Genomic DNA, 20,724 nt, shown 5'->3' with positions numbered 1-20,724 from the left:
AACTGCGTGGGAGCACTTTTGAGAGCTTTACGGTGGGAGGTGAGCAGCTTTTGCTTAGGGGAAAGGGAACGGAAGGAGCTACGGATGTTTTAATCCAGCTTCCAGTGGTCCTTGGTTTGGGGAACCTGAAGGGAGGTTGTAGTGAAGTGGGAGTCGGCCTCTTCTCCCGGGCAACCAGCGCTAGGACAAGAGGACACAGTCTCAACCTTCACCAGGGGAGGTTCAGGTTGGACATTAGGAAGCATTTCTTCTCAGCAAGGGTCATTAGCCATTGGAAGGGGCTGCCCAGGGAGGTGGTGGAGTCCCCATCTCTGGAGGGGTTTAAGAAAAGCCTGGCCATGGCACTTAGTGCCCTGGTCTAGTTGCCATGGTGGTGTCAGGGCCATGGTTGGACTCGATGAGCCCAGAGGGCTCTGCCAACCTCATTGATTCTGGGATCCTGGGAGGAAAAGGAGGATCTTAACTCGGCCATTAAAGTGCTCTGATGCTTCTTCTACTGACTAGCAAATGCAGTGGGGGATGCTTCCCTTAGCGACTCAACTAGTCCAGGCAGCTGCTACATGGTCTGCCTGGCTGGTCTTCCCTCGGCTGTCTAGTCTGGATGTCACAGCAGCGATAGCTTAAGGCAATAAGCAGGACTGGTGTAGGCAGAGGTGATGTCTTTTATTACACCCATTTATCTAGCTGGAGGATGTGGAAGAGCTTTGGGATGGACAAGCCTTTGTCAGTTCTGCTTCTCTTTCACACCTGAGGGGCTTGTGTTCCTGAAAGCTTATTTCCTTTCTCTGATTTGTAACTAAAGATGTTGCCTCTCCTTAGGAAAATGGGTTGAGAGCAGCCCTGAGGAGAAGGACTTGGGGGTGATGGTGATGAGAAGCTCACCATGAGCTGGCACCATGCGCTGGCAGCCCAGAAAGCCACCCGTGTCCTGGGCTGCATCCCCAGCAGCGTGGCCAGCAGGGCGAGGGGGGGGATTCTGCCCCTCTGCTTCGCTCTCGGGGGACCCCCCTGCAGTGCTGCGTCCAGCTCTGGGGCCCAACAGAAGAAGGACACGGAGCTGTTGGAGCGAGTCCAGAGGAGGCCACGGAGATGCTCCGAGGGCTGGAGCCCCTCTGCTCTGGAGACAGGCTGAGAGAGCTGGGGCTGTTCAGCCTGGAGAAGAGAAGGCTGTGGGGAGACCTTCTAGCACCTTCCAGTGCCTGAAGGGGCTACAGGAAAGCGGGAGAGGGGCTTTTGACAAGGGCGTGGAGTGACAGGACGAGGGGGAACGGTTTTAAACTGAGAGAGGGGAGATTGAGATGAGATGTGAGGAAGAAATTCTTTGGTGTGAGGGTGGTGAGAGCCTGGCCCAGGTTGCCCAGAGCAGCTGTGGCTGCCCCCTCCCTGGCAGTGTTCAAGGCCAGGTTGGATGGGGCTGGGAGCAACCTGGTCTGGTGGAAGGTGTCCCTGCCCGTGGCAGAGGGTTGGGACTGGATGGGCTTTAAGGTCCCTTCCCACCCAAACCATTCCATGAGTCTATGACCTTTGCTGGCTGTCTCTGCGGTCAGGTACGTGATGTGCTTGTTGCAGCATCCCTGGGGAGAGCCGGCTCTGCCTGTGCTCCAAGGCTGTTCTCTCGGCCTGGCCATGGCATGGAGAGGCTCGTGCAGCTCGGCAGCGTGGCGTGTGTCTGACCCAGCGTTGTTTGCCTGCCATCCCGTGTGCCTTTTTGATGGTGGGAAGTGGAGCGTTCTGAGGATGTGCCTCACCTGAGGTATTCTCCCTCTCCTTTTTTCCTGTCCAGTTTGTGGTTTAGTTTAGATTAATCCTTTTTTCTAGTTCCTCTGAACTCTCTGTTGAATTTACTGTTGGAGTTTGGGATAGAGGAACCCCAGCTGACCCGCACGTGGGGAGCAGGGGCTGGGTTTGGGCAGGAGGAGGTTACAGGTCTCACTGGTGTGGGAGGCTTCAGTCTGTCTTCCCTTATCCCCCTCATTAACTTGTTCTCCACTCCTGTCTGTGCTGTTGAGACCTACCAACTGCCCCAGCTCTCCCCTTCAGCGACCAAACCTGCCAGAAATGGGGTTCGGCGATGGCTGTCGGTGACGCTCAGCGCTGCCCGACTCCCCTCTGAGCCGACGTCTGGGGGTGCCAACTTCTGGATCCCCACTAGCCCCAGATGCCCGGGGGGACCAGGAGGTCCTCATCCCCGAGCCCTGGCAGCAGCAGCTGTGGTGGGGGTGCCGGCAGGGCAGTTTTGGGGGGTTCTGCGGCGTGTCCGGCGTCGCTTGCCGCCCTCTGGTGGAACGAGCCCCTGTGCACTGTGCGGAGCTTGGGCCATATCCCTGGGCGAAGCTGGGGGGACCTACCTGTCCCTGCCTGCCCCGCCGATACACGAGGGCTTTGTCCCCACAGCTGGGTACATCGAGGTGTAAATGTCCCTGGAAGATGCAGAGAGGTGTTTCAGATGCCAGCAGGTCCGCTGGCCCCTCTGCCCCTGGTGCCTCCTGCTTACCCCGAAGCCCCCTTCAAGCCCTGTCTGCTTCAGACAGACTTTTTTTTCAGGGTAAATGGTTTCAGCGTTCAGTGAGTGCGCCCAGTTTCCCCAGGTGGGCTTCAGTCAGACGTTATAGGGTGCTGGGGGTGTGATTGATGTCCTAGCTGGGATCTTTCTTCCTTCCAGAGCTTTCTTGAAGGGTTTGAGCCTGCTGATAGATGTGCCTAATCCCCAGACACCGGAGTCTGGTTTGCAGACGTGCCAGCCAGGTTGAATCTCTTGCAAGAAATCTGGGCAAGATCCTGGCTGGTGCCAGCTCTCAGAGTAGCCTCAGCACCCGGGGAGCCTGTGGGCCTCTGTTTTTCTCCCTGACTGGGTGGACTGGGAGGCTGAGCATCACTGGGGGAAGAGCAGGAGTGCTGGGGTGACTGTGCCACCTCCTGGCACAGCCTTTGCTCTCAAGGACGTTGGCAGCTTGTAGCACCAGCAGCGCAGATTCACAGCGCAGGATCCTTCTCCAGTCTCATTATGGCAGTGGAGAGAGGGGGGAAATGAGGGAAAGGTGGAAACTCAAGTCCAAAGCCATCGTAGCGCCAAAAGCCTGGAAAAAAACTTATCTCCAATCTCCCTTTTTAAAAATTTTTTAATAAAGCCTTTTGTTTTTGCAGTAATCTCATCCTCTTGCCAGCCCAGTATTTTCCAGGCTCTCTCCCATCCCTCTCCCCGCGGCTCGGGGGAGCTGCGCTGGTGTGTGCGTACAGCAGAAGGTGATCACACACTGTGAGGATTTTACTGCTCCCGCGAGGGACGTTTTCTGGGGCTGTTTTTCCGATTATTTCACTGAATCCTCCCGTAAACCCGATCTAGCCAGGGTCCCCGTTCTCCCCCTACCCCCGCTCCGAGTGGTGAGTGGGGGGAGAGAGAATCTCTTTTCCAGGGAAGGATCTGTAGCCTATTCGGCACCCACACAGCAGGTCAGCGAGTGGGCGAAGTCTGATGTTCGGTGCTGTCTGGTTACCCCTGTCTGAGGAGGGAATTAATTCCTGCCCAAGTCATGCCCCGTGGGTTGTCCCTCTGACAGGAGCAGAACACGTGGCCCGTGTGTCCTGCCCGCTGCGGGTTCTGGCATGGAAAGAAATCATGAATAACCCAAGCGACAGGGGCTGCATCCAGCTCCCTGTAGGTGAGGTCGGTCCCACCCCTCCTGAGGGGTAACATCAGTTGGATGCATCTGGCCCGGGTTGCCCAGAGAAGCTGTGGCTGCCCCCTCTCTGGCAGGGTTCAAGGCCACGTTGGATGGGGCTTGGAGCAACCTGCTCTGGTGGAAGGTGTCCCTGCCCGTGGCAGGGGGTTGGAACTGGATGGGCTTTAAGGTCCCTTCCACCGCAAACCAGTCTGGGATTCTGTGATCTAGTGTGGTACGTGTGATGGTGGGAGTCTCTTCATCACGGTGACGTTGCCACCTCGGGGGTCGTGGCTGCAGCCTGTTCCTGCCCTGTTCTCTGCCCAGATCCCTTCCAAAGAGCTTCCAAGTGCCTCCAAATGTGCCCATTTACTTCGAAACCCAACAGTAACTTTGAGATGGTCGTGTGCTTTACCCAGTCTCAAACACTTTGTCCAGCAGCTCTGGAGTCCTGAGTGCAGACGTGGTGGAGCCCGTTGGTAGGCAGGACCTTTGCTGAAGTTCAGTGCTGGGAAAAGGCTGTCCTTGGGGTAGCGTCGTGGTACAGAAACCCCCGTGTACTTGTCCTGCCAGACAGAGAGAATGGTGCTGCTGGGTCTGTCCCTGAGAGAGCAGGATCTACTGGGGATCTGCTGGAGGGCAGATCTGCCATTCAGAGAGACCTTGACAGGCTGGAGGAAAGGGCTGCCGGGCACCTTGTGAAGTTCAAGGATGGAGAATGTGAAGTCCTGAACCTGGGACAGAATAACCCAGTGCAGCAGGGCAGGCAGGGAGGGGCTGGAGCAGCTCTGGAGGAGAGGACCTGGGGGTCCTGGGGACAGCCTGGGAGTCCGCAGGTGTCCTGAGCAACACTGACCGACCACATCTGGGGCTGCACTGGCAGGATCACATCTGGCAGGGCCAGGGATGGGGTCCTTCACCTCTCTTTGGCACTTGAGACCCATCCTCGGGGTCCAGTCTGAGGCTCCCCAGTACAATACAGGGACAGGAATGAGTCTGATGGAGGGCACCGAGATGGTCGGGGCTGGAGCATGGGACACAAGAGGGTCTGCGAGCTGGCTCCTTCAGCCAGGAGAAGGGACAAAGGGGGACCCAATACTGTCTGCAGCTGTGAGGGGTGCGGAGGAGGTGGGGCCAGGCTCTCAGGATGCCTACGGGTGGGACGGGAGGCAATGGGGATGAGGCGCAGCAAGGAAAATTCTGGTTGAACGTAAGGAGTGTTCTTGCCCACAGGAGTTGTGCAGCCCCAGAACAGGGCCCAGGGAGGTGGCGCAATCTCCACCCTTGGAAACACTCAAAACTTGACCAGACGAGGTCCTGAGCATCCTGGTCTAATGTTGAAGGCTTTGCTTTGAGTGGGACTGGAGAAGAGGAGGCTCAGAGGTGACCTTAGTGCAGTCTACAACTACCTGAAGGGAGGGTGTAGCGCAGTGGGAGTCGGCCTCTTCTCCCAGGCAACCAGCGCTAGGACAAGAGGACACAGCCTCAAGCTTGGCCAGGGGAGGGTCAGGTTGGACATGAGGAAGCATTTCTTCTCAGCAAGGGTCATTAGCCATTGGAAGGGGCTGCCCAGGGAGGTGGTGGAGTCACCATCTGTGGAGGGGTTTAAGAAAAGCCTGGCCATGGCACTTAGTGCCCTGGTCTAGTTGCCATGGTGGTGTGAGGGCAATGGTTGGACTCGATGATCCCTGAGGTCTCTTCCAACCTGGTTGATTCTGTGATTCTGTGACTTTGGAGTAGGGACCTCCAGAGGTCCTTTCCAGCATAAATTCTCCTGTTTCGCCCATCCGAGCTGTGTGGTTTCTGAGGCAGCCCTTGCCTCCTGAGCCTGGAGCCACGCTGGCACCTCGTCCTTGGCCGCTGATGTTCTGACTGATGCTCAGAAGCAGCGTTGCTGGGAAATCCTTTCCCCGTTCTGCCTGTCCTTGCAGGTTGGGTTGTTGCAACCTCTGGCCTGGTTGTGTCTTTGTGTGGTCTCAGTGGCATTGAGCTCCAGGAGACGGGAGGGACAGAGAGTCTTGAAATAACTCTGGAAGGTGGCTGGGTTGTGGAAGCTGCAGAGAGAGAATAATTTTGGGCTTAGTGAGTGAGAATGCAATTCTTGTGCGAGCTCAGCACTCTCAGAGAGCTTCTCAGTCAACCCATCCTCAGAAGGGAGGTGATGAACTTTCTCTTTGCAGTCCCAAGTGAACGTGAGTGCACGCTGCTTAATGAGCCCTTCCCTTCCTTCCCTCTGTAACATGGCGTCCCAGAGGGTCTAAGAGTGAGAGGTTGCTCTGCACAGTGCTGTCCAGGTTGAGGCATGAAGCACTTTGTGGTGATCTTGGACCTGGATGTTGGTGGCAGCTTCAGATTTCTTGCTCAACCAGTGAATGCCAAAATGCAAAGATTCACGTGATGGGACCTTACTAAGGTGTTTTTTTTCTGTCTTTCAGGCCAAAGGGGCTCCCAGGAAGAGCAAAATCTTGGAGGATGATTCGTCATTGAAGGAAAACGAGGGTCTGCTTGCTCAGAATGAATATGAAGACGACAGCTCAGATGAAGAGGTAGGACCTATTGCAACTGTTTGGTTTTTTTAAATATGAGATAGAAGTGATGGATTTCAGCTTCTGTGTGAGCTTGAAGGGAGGGGAAATGGTCAAGCAATGTTGTCCCTGAAAGGGGATTGTCCAGCCTGCTCTTTGCTGCTAACACATCGCAGGCCAGAGGCACCAAGTCAGGGCTCTTAAGGAGACTCTTGGAGAGGGTGCATTGCTGGGGAGCATCCGAAAGGAACATCACGTCCACCTCGGAACGGACAGCACTTCCCATGTGGGAAGAACCTCCCTTCCACCCTTCCTAGAAGTCACACAACAAGCGCTGTCTTTGCCCAGCCAGAGCTGGGGCCTTCAGCCCAGGGTCAGGAGAGGGTTTCTTCAGAGGTTTCAAAGGTGACCAAGCCTCCTTTGGGTGGCCCTTGGGGTTCCGTGCACTGTTCTGGGGCCTGCCCTGCTCTCGGAGGGAACCTCTCTGGGTTTCGTGTGTCGGAAAAGATTGGAAACTGCTTGTGTGGAAGATAGCAGATCTCAGCAGTAAAATGCCCCTAGGGTTGGGTTGTTCCAGACAAACTTTCTTAATCATCTGCTAAATCAATTAATGCGATTGGCGTCGATCAGCTGTTTCAGTAGAGCCCTGAGGTCGGGATGGAGGGATTGCCAAGGGCTGTGGGGGCGTTTGGAGCTGGCCCTTATTGCTGGGATTTAGGTTCACCTGAAAGGGTGCTGGGTAGCCTCATCCATGACTTGGACAAACGCTTGGAGAAGCCTCTCGGGCGCCGGTGGGGTGGAATATTTCAGGCTGTCTCCTCCTTAACCGCTGAGAAGTAACAGAGCCCAGAAAATCCTGCGTGGCCGGGCAGGTGAGGAGCCAGCGCTCTGAGCAAGGAGCTCTGACAGCTCGCTCGTGTGGGGCACCCGGCCGGCGTGGACGGGGGGGACATCAGGAGGAACGGCAGCGTAGCCCCGGGGGCTCGGGCTGAGAGTTTTCTGAGCTGCACAACCAGCTTTAGGAGATCTCTTTGGCATCACGGACAGTTGGAAGGGTCCAGGCGTGCGTTTCGTGGTGCTCGGAGGGATGTGTGTGCTCCTGGTTCGGTCCCGGCGGAGGGGAGGGGAGGTCTGGGTGCCTGCCGGCCCTTCTGGTCCAGCGAGGGCCCGAAAGGTTAGATGTTAGAGGCCCACCTGGGCTAGCGCTGGAGCTGCCGGCAGTCCCTGCCCCCGGGTCTGGAATAGAGATTTAGAGAGAGGGGAAATATATGACTATAGAAAACATACACTTGTGTAATGTCTCCAGCATAACCCAGGAAAAAAAAAAACCCTTTCATGCAGGAATTCAAGGTCTCTCTCTCCCCAGCTGGTCCTGCTTCAGGGCCCCGGTGGGGGGAGCGCTGATTCAGAACCTGTTGACATCAGAGCAGCTTCCAGTGGCTTTGTTCCTCGTTCCCCGTTCCCAGCCCCCTGCCCCTGCCTCTGTAATTGTATTTATCTCTCTTCCATAAGAACCCTGATGCTTCTGCTTCCTGCGCCTGGGATGCGCACACTGGGCGCTTTGTGCTCGCCTCCGCGAGGAGCAGCGCCCGCGCTTGTCTGTCTTTGCGTCTCGGTGGCCCTGGCAGGGGAGGGCAGCATCCCCCAGCCAGGCAGGGGCAGCTCGGATGAGAGTAGGGCCGGGAAAACACTTTTCTTGCTGCAAATAGGATCTGTATTTTTTTATTTTTCGTTGTCTCGCTGTTGAGACCTGGCTTGCGTCGCAGCCTCCTCCCAATTAAAGCCTTCGTGAAATGGGATGCTGTAGTGTGGTGCACTTCAGGAGGGCACTGAAGACACACACAGAATCCCAGAATCACTGAGGTTGGAAGAGCCCTCTGGGGTCATCACGTCCAACCATTGCCCTGACACCACCATGGCAACTAGACCATGGCACTAAGTGCCATGTCCAGGCTTTTCTTAAACCCCTCCAGAGATGGTGACTCCACCACCTCCCTGGGCAGCCCCTTCCAATGGCTAATGACCCTTGCTGAGAAGAAATGCTTCCTAATGTCCAACCTGACCCTCCCCTGGCCAAGCTAAGGAGGACCTTACATACTTACATACTTAGATACTTCTCTGCGTTGTTGGTGCCATCTGCGAGGGAGCACCAGCCTCGCACGGGTGCGTTGCTTCGCCGCCTTTAAGTGAGCCAGCAACCAGCAGCGTTCTGCAACGAGACGGTGGGTTTGGGGTGGCACACCTGGGTCTGCGATCCTTGATGGTGGCGGGTCCAGATCCACCTTCTGTGACAGGTACTGTGATCCCTCTGGATGTCCCGGCCCAGGGGTCAGCTGCGTGGTGCAGCCTGAACCTGGCACCCTGAGAGCAGAGCAGGGAGAGCCGTGGAAGCCGGAGCTGGCCTTGCCACTGCACCCCCTCTCGTGATGGACTGGGGCTCCCAGCCTTCATCCGCACGTTGGGGCAACCAGCCAGGGTGGTGGGGCCTGCAGCCGGGGTGGTGGGACCTGAGCTGCAGGAGGAGATTGTCCCTGGGCTCTGGGCACGGCTGGGGACTCTGGGGGAACACGCACGGAGTTTGGCAGCCTCTGGGTAGAGATGAAGCCTTGTGCTCCCTGACTACATCCATCTCTGTGATAATTACCTCCAACTTGATTGTTATCTTTAATGGTAGCAGCTGTAAACGTGATTAATGAGCAATAACCCCCTCGTGCTCGGTCACACCGTGGCGTTCAGCAGCGGCGAGCTCCAGCAGTCGGGTGCTGCCATGGGAAGGTGTCCCTGTCCCCTTGGTGCTGCCGTGGGAAGGTGTCCCTGTCCCCTTGGTGCTGCCATGGGAAGGTGTCCCTGTCCCCTTGGTGCTGCTGTGGGAAGGTGTCCCTGTCCCCTTGGTGCTGCCGTGGGAAGGTGTCCCTGTCCCCTTGGTGCTGCCATGGGAAGGTGTCCCTGTCCCCTTGGTGCTGCCGTGGGAAGGTGTCCCTGTCCCCTTGGTGCTGCCATGGGAAGGTGTCCCTGTCCCCTTGGTGCTGCCATGGGAAGGTGTCCCTCTCCCCTTGATGCTGCTGTGGGAAGGTGTCCCTGTCCCCTTGGCTCCTTCCCCTGCCACTCTCCCCGCCGGTCGCACCGGTGGGTGCCGCTCAGCGCAGACCCCAGCCGGGAGCACCCTGGGTGCCCCTCGGGGTGCTCCCTAATTCCCCTTTGCCTGGCTTCGTCTGCAAACCTCAGCCTGCCCCATCGCTCCGCTCCCACCAGCGCCCGCAGGATTGCTCCCTGAACCAGCAGCAGTTTGAGAAAACACCCGGTGCCACCGGTGTGCCGGGGCACGCCGCCGCTGTGCCGGCTGTCACTCACCCGCCGGCAGCTGGCCCGGGGCTCGCACGCTCTCCCCTCCGCCTGTGCGTGGGCTTCGGAGCTCTTTAATAAAGAATAATAGCTCAGACCTGTTATGCCCCTGTGTTTAGCACAGACTAAATTTCTTCTAGCTGTGCTCCTGCTCACTTGGCAGCTGCCGGCGCTCAGCCTGGCCGAGCGCCCGGGCCGGTCTCTGCCGTGTGCTCTGAGAAGAGACACAACAAAATAAATCGGTTTCCTGGCCGGGCCGGGCGGGTAGTGGAGCCCGTGTCGCACGCAGGGCCCTATCCCGGCGGGCACGGTCCCCGTGCTGGGCGGTGCGAGAGCCCCGGGCCGGGCGCTGTGCCGGTGCTGCCGGGAGCCGATCCCCACGCCAGGCCCCCCAGCCATCCCTCCGGCGCTCGCCGCGCAGCCCAAGCATCCCTTCCCCTCGGCCGCTCGGAGATGAATGGCCGTGAGCTGCAGAGGCTGTCAGGGCCTCGCTGGGAGGAAGCAGTTTGGGGCTTTTGTTTGGTTCTGTTTCCTCCCGCAATGACTATTCCATATGTCAGTGGATAATGAATGAAGGCGCGTTGAGTGCTCCTCGGTGAGCCGGCGGCTGTTCCAAGCCCACTTCCCTCCTCCGCAGCGCAGCTGACCCGGGCGGGGGGGCTCAGCGGCTGGCCGGGCTGAGGGAGCTCTTCTTTCAGTAGCTGATTAGCCAAGAGAGAGAGAAAAAAAAAAAAAAACAAAAAACCCTCCTGCAGAATGTGCTGCTGGCAGACGGCTCCTTCAACTCATCGCTCCGTGTGTGTGTGCGGCTGTGCGTGCGCTTCCCGACCTGCCTGGCTCCGGCAGATGCTCCGGGCTTCCCACTCGCCGGCTGCGTTAACCGCTGAGGAAATCTCCCCCGCGAGCGTGTCTGGCCGGGCAGCAGAGGTGTGAAAGGCAGGGCTGCGAGGAGCCTGGGGTCAGGGTCGAGGAGCCTTGGGTCGGGCTCGGAGCAGCGGCACCGCCGGGATGGAGCTGGGCACAGTCAGAGCCAGGAGGTTGGACTCGATGATCCCTGAGGTCTCTTCCAACCTGGTTGATTCTGTGATTCTGTGTGACCCAACGGGTGCTTTGCTGCTGGCCTGGTGGCGTGGCAGGAGGGTCGTGGCTCATTCTCTGCCCTCGTGGCTCTGCAAGAGCTCGTAGGGACCCTGGAGCAGAGCCCAGAGGGACTCCAGACCCAGCTGCGTGCTCCCAGGCTGTGCCCACCACCATAACCCTCCCTGCACCCCAAGCCAGGGAGCCCCCCTCCAGCGTGCCCAGGGGAACCGCATGAGAGCAGGTTCCCAAATCACAGAATCCCAGAATCAATCAGGTTGGAAGAGCCCTCTGGGCTCCTCGAGTCCAACCATTGCCCTGACACCACCATGGCAACTAGACCAGGGCACTAAGTGCCATGGCCAGGCTTTTCTTAAACCCCTCCAGAGATGGGGACTCCACCACCTCCCTGGGCAGCCCGTTCCAATGGCTAATGACCCTTGCTGAGAAGAAATGCTTCCTAATGTCCAACCTGACCCTCCCCTGGCCAAGCTTGAGGCTGTGTCCTCTTGTCCTATCGCTGGTTGCCAGGGAGAAGGCACGCCAGCTGCTTGATGGGCAAGTGTTCCTGCTGCTGAATTCAACACTTTTTATTTCTGTGCCCTTTTCTGTACATCCTAGTGGTGCTGCGTCCTTTCCAAAATGTGCCTGTTCTGTCTCGGGGAACCCCGATGCTCTGCGGTTGTTTCATACACTGAGGAGGGAGTAGGACAAGGAGCTTTCGAGAGAGCTGCAAATCCAGGTGAAGAGATGGTTGGACTCGATGATCCCAGAGGGCTCTTCCAACCTGATGGATTCTGTGATCCTATGGTCGCCCTAACCTGCGTTTGCCTGTGCTGAAGGATGGGGCTGTCGGGGCAGCACAGGCTCCTTCGTGCCTTCCTGGGCTCCCGAGGAATCACTCGCTCACGGAAACAAAGCGTGTGACTCGGTGAAAGCGCCTGCTGCTGCGCTCGGCGTCGGGGAGGAGCTGGAAACGGGAGGCACGAGGGGAAGCACTGAAAGCTTCGTTACGGCCCGTCAGTGAGGTCCTCCAGCTGCAGCGCCATGCCCCATTTCCATTATTCCGTTTGGAAAAGAGGTAGGGAGAGAAAAAGGAGCTGCAGAGATGGCGAGCGGGGATAATTGGTGGCCTGGGGGGAATCTAGAGATGAAGAGATGTGAAAAGACAAGATCTGTGTAGTTTGGAGGCGAAGCGGAGCCTGAGAGGACACAACAACAGGATGTGGAAGGTAGCACGGGGGGATATTTGACAAGATGAAAAGGCATCAGATGTAAAAGTGAAATGGCAGGAGAGGGACGCGCGCACCACGCAGACGGATTATCTTACACGCCGCTGGCCTGCACGGCTGTGAGGTGCCGGTGGTGCCAAAGGCTCTGCAGACATTCAGGGTTGGAGATTCTGATGTGAATAACAAGAACATCTGGAGCGTTAGAAAATAAAATGGACGCGCTCAGGACCTCGTGGATCAAAGCGTGGTCCCCAAACCGTGCGCCCTGGTGAAGGTCCCAGTCTGTGACCGGGGCTGCTGGGGTGGTGGGAGCGTCCTGAGCAGGTTGGGTGACGGAGTGAAAAGGATGGGGGTGTCCAGGAGCCGCTTCGCCTCCAGCTCAGGGAGAGGAGGGAGGTCTCTGCAGTGCTGCTGGCAGCAGTCTCTCCAGCAAGACCCGACCAGTCTTTGGGCAAGTGCCACCACCGAAGGTGGTCTTCCCCACTGGCTGGGGCGTTTGGAGTTCCTGTGGATTTCCCGATAAAAGGCATCGTACGGGCGGGTGTAGAGACCTCAGCTGCTGCACTGCCTGCTTTGAGTGCCAGCTGGACAGAGATGGAGAGGCCCAAGCCTTGCTTTGTGCCCTTGCCTGCCGACTTTCGCTGCTCCCCGGTGGATCATAGAATCACAGAATCGTTTGGGTTGGGAAGGAGCTTTAGGATCATCGAGTCCAACCGTCACCCCAGCACTGCCAAGGCCACCACTAACCCATGGCCCTCAGCACCACATCTACATGGCTTTTAAATCCCTCCAGGGATGGGGACTCCACCACTGCCCTGGGCAGCCTGTGCCAGCGCTTGACAACCCTTTCCAGGAAGAAATTGTCCCTGATCTCCAATCTAACCCTCCCCTGGCACAACTTGAGGCCGGTTCCTCTCATCCTGTCCCTTGTTACCTGGGAGAAGAGACCGACCCCCCTCGCTACACCCTCCTTGCAGGCAGTTGTAGGGAGCGAGAAGGTCTCCCCTCAGCCTCCTTTTCTCCAGGCTAAACCCCCCAGGTCCCTCAGCCGCTCCCATCACACTTGTGCTCCAGACCCTTCCCCAGCCCCGTTGCCCTTCTCTGGACTCGCTCCAGCACCTCAAGGTCTTTCTTGTCGTGAGGGGCCCAAAACTGCACCCAGGATTCGAGGTGCGGCCTCACCAGTGCTGAGTACAGAGGGATGATCCCTGCCCTAGTCCTGCTGGCCACACTAGTGCTGGTAGAAGCCAGGATGCTGGTGGCCTTCTTGGCCACCTGGGCACACTGCTGGCTCATAAAGAGGGGAGCGGTTTTGGGACCGACGTCACACCTGCGTTTCAGTGCTCAGTGTCTGTCCTCGGGGCCCTTGCGGGACGTCGGGGCTCACCCAGGAGGGGGAACGTCAGCGGCTGCGAGCGGCTCGGGCACTCGCTCGGGTTTCTACTGTTTGCAGCCAGAACGGAAAGTTTCCGTGCGCTGCGTGTGATGGAGGGTGGGGGAACTGAACGGCCGGCGTGAAGGCAAGCCCGTTCCCCACGCTGCTGCCGGCGATGGGTCGGCCCTCGCCGTGCATCCCCTGGCCACGTCCTGGCCTCGCCGGGCTGGGGCGCGTGGCTGGCTCCACGCACCCCCTTGGCGTGGGACCGTCCCTGGTGGGGTGGCCTGGTGGGGGTTTATCTCCAGGTCGGGATTAGGAAGGCGTCGAGGTCCAGGTGAGGCTGATGGGGAGCAGAGGGGAAAGCCACCAATTAACGGGTGCTGATATAATCGTTTAAAAAAAAAAAGAGCTAAATTATTCTGTCTTTTGGCTGCCCCAAACTTGATATTTGAAGCGTTTGTAGAGCAGCTCAGTTGGGGCAGGAAAGGCTTTTTCCTTCTGGAAGGAATGACATCACCGAATACACTTAAACGATCAGGTCCCTGACCCAAAGAGAGCGAGAAACCCACAACAACTTTCGGCTGATGAGTGGAAACTTTTCTTTCTTTCTTTCTTGTTTTTTTTTTTTTTCTTTTTCCGTTTGCTTTCCCCCTCTGCGTGCTGGGTCTGCGCGCTCTGCCGCGGCTCAGCTTACGGCCCGGCCTTTCCAAAGCGAGCTGACGTCGCTCCGAGCGGGCTCCTGCCATCGGGGTGACCTGGCAGCTGCGGGAGGGCTCGTCCACCTCTGCCCCGCGCTTCGCCCCGCTCCGGGGTGCTGCTGGGAGCAGAAAGGCTGCGCTCGTGCTCCTGCTCACGCAGGGCATCGCGCCGAGGCTGCCACGGCCTGCGAGCTCACCACGTAGGGTTGAAGCTGCCTTTTGGTGGTGTCGTCTGCAGCTCGTTTTCCCTCCCGGGGCCCGGCCGCAGCATCACGTTCCCTTTGCACGGAGCCGGCAGCGGGGGCAGGAATCAGCCTGCCCACAAATCCAGGAGTGACGAGGCTGAGTATTTCATAGGATCCCAGACTGGTTTGGGTTGGAAGGGACCTTAAAGCCCATCCAGTCCCAAGCCCCTGCCACAGGCAGGGACACCTTCCACCAGACCAGGTTGCTCCAAGCCCCATCCAACCTGGCCTTGAACCCTGCCAGGGAGGGGGCAGCCACAGCTTCTCTGGGCAACCTGGGCCAGGCTCTCACCACCCTCACACCAAACAATTGCTTCCTCACATCTCATCTCAATCTCCCCTCTTGCAGTTTAAAACCGTTCCCCCTCATCCTGTCACTCCAGGCCCTTGTAAAAAGCCCTTCTCCAGCTTTCCTGTAGCCCCTTCAGGCACTGGAAGGTGCTAGAAGGTCTCCCCGGAGCCTTCTCTTCTCCAGGCTGAACAGCCCCAGCTCTCTCAGCCTGTCTCCAGAGCAGAGGGGCTCCAGCCCTCGGAGCATCTCCGTGGCCTCCTCTGGACTCGCTCCAACAGCTCCGTGTCCTTCTTCTGTTGGGGGCCCCAGAGCTGGATGCAGTACTCCCTTTCCCTGGCCCAGGTTAGGTAGAGGAGTCTTACACCACCTCACCGGCTCTGGCAGCGTCCCCTGCCTCACCTGCTCTGGACAGCATTGTCCCGACGGGACTTGCACCACAGACCCCCCAAACTCAGCATGACCCAGACCGTGTGTGCTGTGCTGTGGTACCCGCAGTGCCCTGCTCCAGCTGTGGCATCCAGATAGCTGGTGAAAGGCTCGCCAGCCTCCTGGCTGTCTGGTCCTGCGAGGATGGCAAGTGCAGCGCGCTCCCCCCGCGGCCTCGGCTGGCAGAGCCTTCCCTCCGGGACGCCAGGGATCCTCGTTAGACTTCAACCAACAGCTCGTCTCCTTCTGGAGGAGCAGCCTGTCTGCGCGCCTCGGCAGCGTGGCCCTTGGCCAGAAGCGTGGGCATTTCCCCCTGGGCAGGGACCCCCGGCGCTGGGGTCGCTGCCCCGAGCTGGCGGCTGGCCTGGGCCTCCCTCCTCCTCCAGCGGAGGGGCCTGGGGACATGTGCATCTCCAGACCTGAATCGCTGGCCGCTGTTCCAATGTCCCACTTCATTAGGCTCGGCTCCGCTCCGGGTACTGGGGAACGTGCAGAGGAAGCAGGAGGCTGCTCGGCCAGTTCAGGGGAGCGGGGTGGGTGGGTTTGTTAGGCCAGGGCTAACGCTCCAGCCCAAAGATCATTTTCCTCAGGCTGTAACGCGCCGAGCAGATACTCGCTGCCCGTTTAAACGCTGATATTTGCTCACAGAGAGACACATCTCCGGCGGGGAAGGCTTTGCCAATCCATTTTCCACTCCTGGTGACAGCACCCAGCGCTTCTTGCCCCCGTGCCCACGTTTGACCCTGCAGCCCCTGCTCATCAGCTGCTCGCCACCGTGGTGCCCGTTGGCCGAGCGTGGTTTTGCTTTTACAGCCCCAGCTGTGTCAGGGAGCTGTTGGGGAAGATTCCTGGGCTTGCTGTGGTGCCTGTTCATTCCTAAGATAGTGCTCAGAAATGTGGGGTTTGAGATATATTTATATAAATCTGGGAGGCTCTTTGCAAGCTGATGTTTCCCTGCCAGACTTGGGGCTGACGGCTGGCTCCCGAGGGAGCGTCGGAGCAGCCTGTGCCCGCTGGGATTCCTCTGAGCACACGTCAGCTGGGTGTAGCCCAAAGCTTAGATCTGAGGCCAGAAAGGAGATGCTTGGGAGTTGGCGAGGAAGGAGAAGTGTCCAGACAGTCAGGGCTGTTGGGAAGAGGTGCATGACTCAAGTGAAAAACAGCACAAGCACCCTTATTTTCCTGAGATGTGTATTGTCGAGCGTGGACCTGGGGCTGAGGGGGCATGGAAACATTGATTTGGACTTTGCCTTCAGACAGTTGTGCTCTCAGAAGACTTTTAATATATTAAAAAAAAAAGCCTGATGATCTCCCAAGCACTAAACAAACTTGACAAAATAGCTAATATTTCCAGGCCAGCCAAAAGGGTAGGACGAGAGGAACCGGCCTCAAGTTGTGCCAGGGGAGGTTTAGATTGGAGATCAGGGACAATTTCTTCCTGGAAAGGGTTGTCAAGCGCTGGCACAGGCTGCCCAGGGCAGCGGTGGAGTCCCCATCCCTGGGGGGATTTAAAAGCCGTGTAGATGTGGTGCTGAGGGACATGGGCTAGTGGTGGCCTTGGCAGTGCTGGGGGAACGGTTGGACTCGATGATCTTCAAGGTCCTTTCCAACCAAAACGATTCTGTGAAAGACCCCCAAACAAACCAAAAACCAGATGCTGATCGACCTTGCTACCCTGGTGATGATTTCATTCTCGATGCTGCCTAAAGGTAATACAGGGACACTGGTAGAATCACAGAATCACAGACTGGTTTGGGTGGGAAGGGACCTTAAAGCCCATCCAGTCCCAACCCCCTGCCATGGGCAGGGACACCTTCCACCAGACCAGGTTGCTCCCAGCCCCATCCAACCTGGTAGCAACAACCAAGTTGAAAACTTGGCCTGGTTGGTTCTGGTGGGGTTGGGGCTTCAGCGTGAAGCACGCGGTGGTGACGCTGGAGGAGGGGAAGGGGTGTGGAAGCCATCCAGCTCACCGTGGGACAAGGCTCGGGCTTTGCAGCTCCAGCAGGCACACAGGAGCACACAGCGTTGCTTTGAAGTCATGGCAGAGGGAACTTGGGGGATGGCTGGTGAATTAAAACCATCGTTCAAAGCCAGCCAGGTCAGGTTCTAAATTCCTACCCGTCTCCAGCGGGCAGGGAGCAGAGCAGGGCTTGCAGGTGAGGAGGAAGGGTCGCCTCGGGATTGGGACGCTGCCCTGGGCACTGGAACGGTGAGTTTGGCTGATGGTGTTGGTCTGCCCTTGGCTTCCTGGGGAAAGGGCTTCCCCGTGCAACGCCTGCACCTCCTTTCCCCGTCACGGAAAGGGTGCTGATGCCTCCCCGGTGTCTCACCTCTTCTCAGGCTGTCTTTGGGGCCAGACGTTTCTCACCTGGGTGCTGTCATCATCCCAGCAAGGGGTGATGCAGAAGAGCTGAGGGAAGCTTTAGCTCGGCTGCTTTGCCGTGTCCTTGGGGCGAGAGTGCCGGCTCTGCCCGGCTCTGGGCAGGGATGCTCCACCGCTGCTCCGTCACCTCCAGGCTGGGGGCAACGCAGCTGCTGGAGGTCACAGAATCACAGAATGGTTAAGGGTTGGAAGGGAGCTCTGGAGATCATCCAGCCCAACCCCTGCCCAAGCAGGGTCACCCAGAGCACGTCGCACAGGGTCGTGTCCAGGTGGGTTTGAATATCTCCAGAGAAGGAGACTCCCCCCTCCCTGGGCAGCCTGTGCCAGGGCTCTGGCACACTCAAAGAAGTTCCTCCTCATATTCAGATGGAACTTCCCATGTTCCAGCTTGTGCCCGTTGCCCCTTGTCCTGTCACTGGGCACCACTGAGAAGAGTCTGGCCCCATCCCCTTGACACCCCCCTGAGGTATCTGTGAGCATTGATAAGATCCCCCTCAGTCTGCTCTTCTCCAGCTGAACAGCCCCAGCTCCCTCAGCCTCTCCTCGCAGCAGAGATGCTCCAGCCTCTGACCATCTCCGTACCCTCCGCTGGACTCTCTCCAGTAGCTCCTGGTCTCTCTTGAACTGGGGGGCCCAGAACTGCCCACAGTTACTCCAGGTGTGGCCTCAGCAGGGCGGTGTAGAGGGGCAGGAGAACCTCCCTCGACCTGCTGCCCACACTCTTCCTCACACACCCCAGGACACCATTGGCCTTCCTGGCCCCAAGGGCACATTGTTGGCTCGTGGGGAACTTGGTGTCCCCCAGAACCCCCAGGTCCTTCTCTGCAGAGCTGCTCTCCAGTAGATCAGCCCCAATCTGTACCGGTGCAGGGGGTTATTCCTCCCCAGGTGCAGGACTCTACACTTGCCTTGGTTGAACTCCATGAGGTTCCTCTCCCCCAGCTCTCCAGCCTGGCCAGCTCTCGCTGAATGGCAGCTCGGCCTGCTGGGGGATCGGCCACCCCTCCCAGTTTGGTGTCACCAGCAAACTGGCTGAGGGTACACTCTGTCCCTTCATCCAGGTCATTGATGAATAAGTCAAACAGGACCGGACCCAGTGCTGACCCTGGGGAACACCACTAGCCACAGGCCTCCAACTAGACTGAGCTTGCAGACCTGGTCCTGGGCTTGCAGACCCAAGTCCGGTCCCTCCTTCCCCTCGCTCACGCTTCTCTCACAGGTTGGCCTCACTGATTTTTACATTTTTTTTTTCATCTCTCCCAATCCAGTAGCACAACTTGTCCAAAAAAACACCGCTCGACTCAACTTCAATTCCTGGAAAAACTCTGGAACAAAATAATCGAGGCCTTTGCAAACCTCTGGAAGATAGCGAGCGGGCTCGTAGCTGCCAACGTAGACGAGTCTGTCAAAACAATCTCGCTTCCTCCTGCAACAGGGGAGCGGCGTCTGAGCGGGGCAGGGCGGTAGGTGTTGGTGACAGGAGCCTCGGAGCTGGCATTGCCTCTGTGGCTTCGTGGGAGAGCGCAGGTGAAGCTTTGGCATGTGGATGCCCAGCTGGCAGCAACTGTTCATGGGGCATCAGCATCCTGGGTTCGTGGGGAGGGTGGTGGGATGCGTTCACTGGTCCCACAGGGTCTGCGCTTGCCCGTCACCTGCATCGTGACCTTCATTAGTGACTGTGTGGAGGGAGGTTGTGCTCGTTAAAAGACAGGTTGGTAAATGGATAAGGAGTATGGTGGAGGACAGCAAGTGCCACTTGCATCAGTATGCTGTACCTCAAATCCTGGGTGCAGTTCTGGGCCCCTCACGACAAGAAAGACCTTGAGGTGCTGGAGCGAGTCCAGAGAAGGGCAACGGGGCTGGGGCAGGGTCTGGAGCACAAGTGTGATGGGAGCGGCTGAGGGACCTGGGAGGGTTTAGCCTGGAGAAAAGGAGGCTGAGGGGAGACCTTCTCGCTCCCTACAACTGCCTGAAAGGAGGGTGTAGCGAGGGGGGGGTCGGTCTCTTCTCCCAGGTAACAAGCGACAGGACGAGAGGAACCAGCCTCAGGTTGTGCCAGGGGAGGGTTAGATTGGAGATCAGGGACAATTTCTTCATGGAAAGGGTTGTCAAGCGCTGGCACAGGCTGCCCAGGGCAGTGGTGGAGTCCCCATCCCTGGGGGGATTTAAAAGCCGTGTAGATGTGGTGCTGAGGGCCATGGGTTAGTGGTGGCCTTGGCAGTGTTGGGTAACGGTTGGACTCGATGATCTCAAAGGCCCTTTCCAACCTCACTGATTCTGTGATTCTATAACACCAGATGTGCTGCCGAGGTGGGTGGTGTCCTGCAAAGGAGAACGGTGTGATCATGAGTGACAGCTTCGTGCTGGTGTGAAAAAGGCGAATGCTGAGCAAAGCCATCTGAGCAGGCTCCTGCTGCGGCACCCACACAGCTTCTGCTCTGCTCAGCACGGACATGGTCTTGGCTGGAAAGAGAGTCCTGCTTCCGTGCTGCTGCTCTGGAGAAGGGGGCCCTGGTTGGAAAGCACGAAAGCAAGCACTGAGAGGTTCTCCTTGGGTTTTGATCAGAGTTTTTTAGCCTGAAGGAGGGATGTCTGAGAACCAGCGTTCAGTGCACAGCTCCCCAGTGCAAGAGAGACATGGACTGACTGGAGCAGGTCCTGCACAGGGCCACCAAGATGCTGAAGGGACTGGAGCATCTTCCATACGAGGAGAGGTTGAGCGGGCTGGGACTGCTTAGCCAGGAGACAAGGATGTCCTCAATGTGTATATCATAGAATCATAGAATCCCAGACTGGTTTGGGTGGGAAGGGACCTTAAAGCCCATCCAGTCCCAACCACCTGCCACGGGCAGGGACACCTTCCACCAGACCAGGTTGCTCCCAGCCCCATCCAACCTGCCCTTGAACCCTGCCAGGGAGGGGGCAGCCACAGCTTCTCTGGGCAACCTGGGCCAGGCTCTCACCACCCTCACACCAAAGAATTGCTTCCTCACATCTCATCTCCATCTCCCCTCTTGCAGTTTAAAACCGTTCCCCCTCGTCCTGTCACTCCAGGCCCTTGTCAAAAGCCCCTCTCCAGCTTTCCTGTAGCCCCTTCAGGCACTGGAAGGTGCTAGAAGGTCTCCCCGCAGCCTTCTCTTCTCCAGGCTGAACAGCCCCAGCTCTCTCAGCCTGTCTCCAGAGCAGAGGGGCTCCAGCCCTCTGAGCATCTCCGTGGCCTCCTCTGGACTCGCTCCAACAAGTAAATCCCTGATGGGAGGGAGTGAAGCCGAGGGAGCCCGCCTCTTCTCAGGACTCCCCATGGCCAGGGCATGAGGCAAAAGGCATAAATTAAAACCTGTGAAATTCCATCAGAACATCAGGAAACACTTGTTGGCTGTGAGGATGACCAGTGGCACAGGTTGGATGTGCCAGGTTAAACACATCTGTGGAGGTGTTTAAGAAAAGCCTGGACGTGGCACTTA

The 20,724-nt window shown here is 58.0% G+C and overlaps 1 protein-coding gene across 1 annotated transcript in view; it reads left to right on the top strand.

The window, feature by feature from the left end:
- The window catches only part of BOP1 (BOP1 ribosomal biogenesis factor), a 72,045-nt gene that overhangs the window by 11,364 nt on the left and 39,957 nt on the right, over positions 1-20,724 (top strand). The window contains exon 3 of the mRNA XM_068395738.1: positions 6,095-6,205. Coding sequence (XP_068251839.1) covers positions 6,095-6,205 — 111 coding nt within the window. The remainder of the gene's footprint in view (positions 1-6,094; positions 6,206-20,724) is intronic.

This window comes from Nyctibius grandis, chromosome 3 (genome assembly GCF_013368605.1).
Source record: "Nyctibius grandis isolate bNycGra1 chromosome 3, bNycGra1.pri, whole genome shotgun sequence".
Classification (NCBI taxonomy): domain Eukaryota; kingdom Metazoa; phylum Chordata; class Aves; order Nyctibiiformes; family Nyctibiidae; genus Nyctibius; species Nyctibius grandis.
The sequence above is the reverse complement of the archived record's forward strand: the minus strand, read 5'-3'. Positions and strand labels throughout refer to the sequence as shown.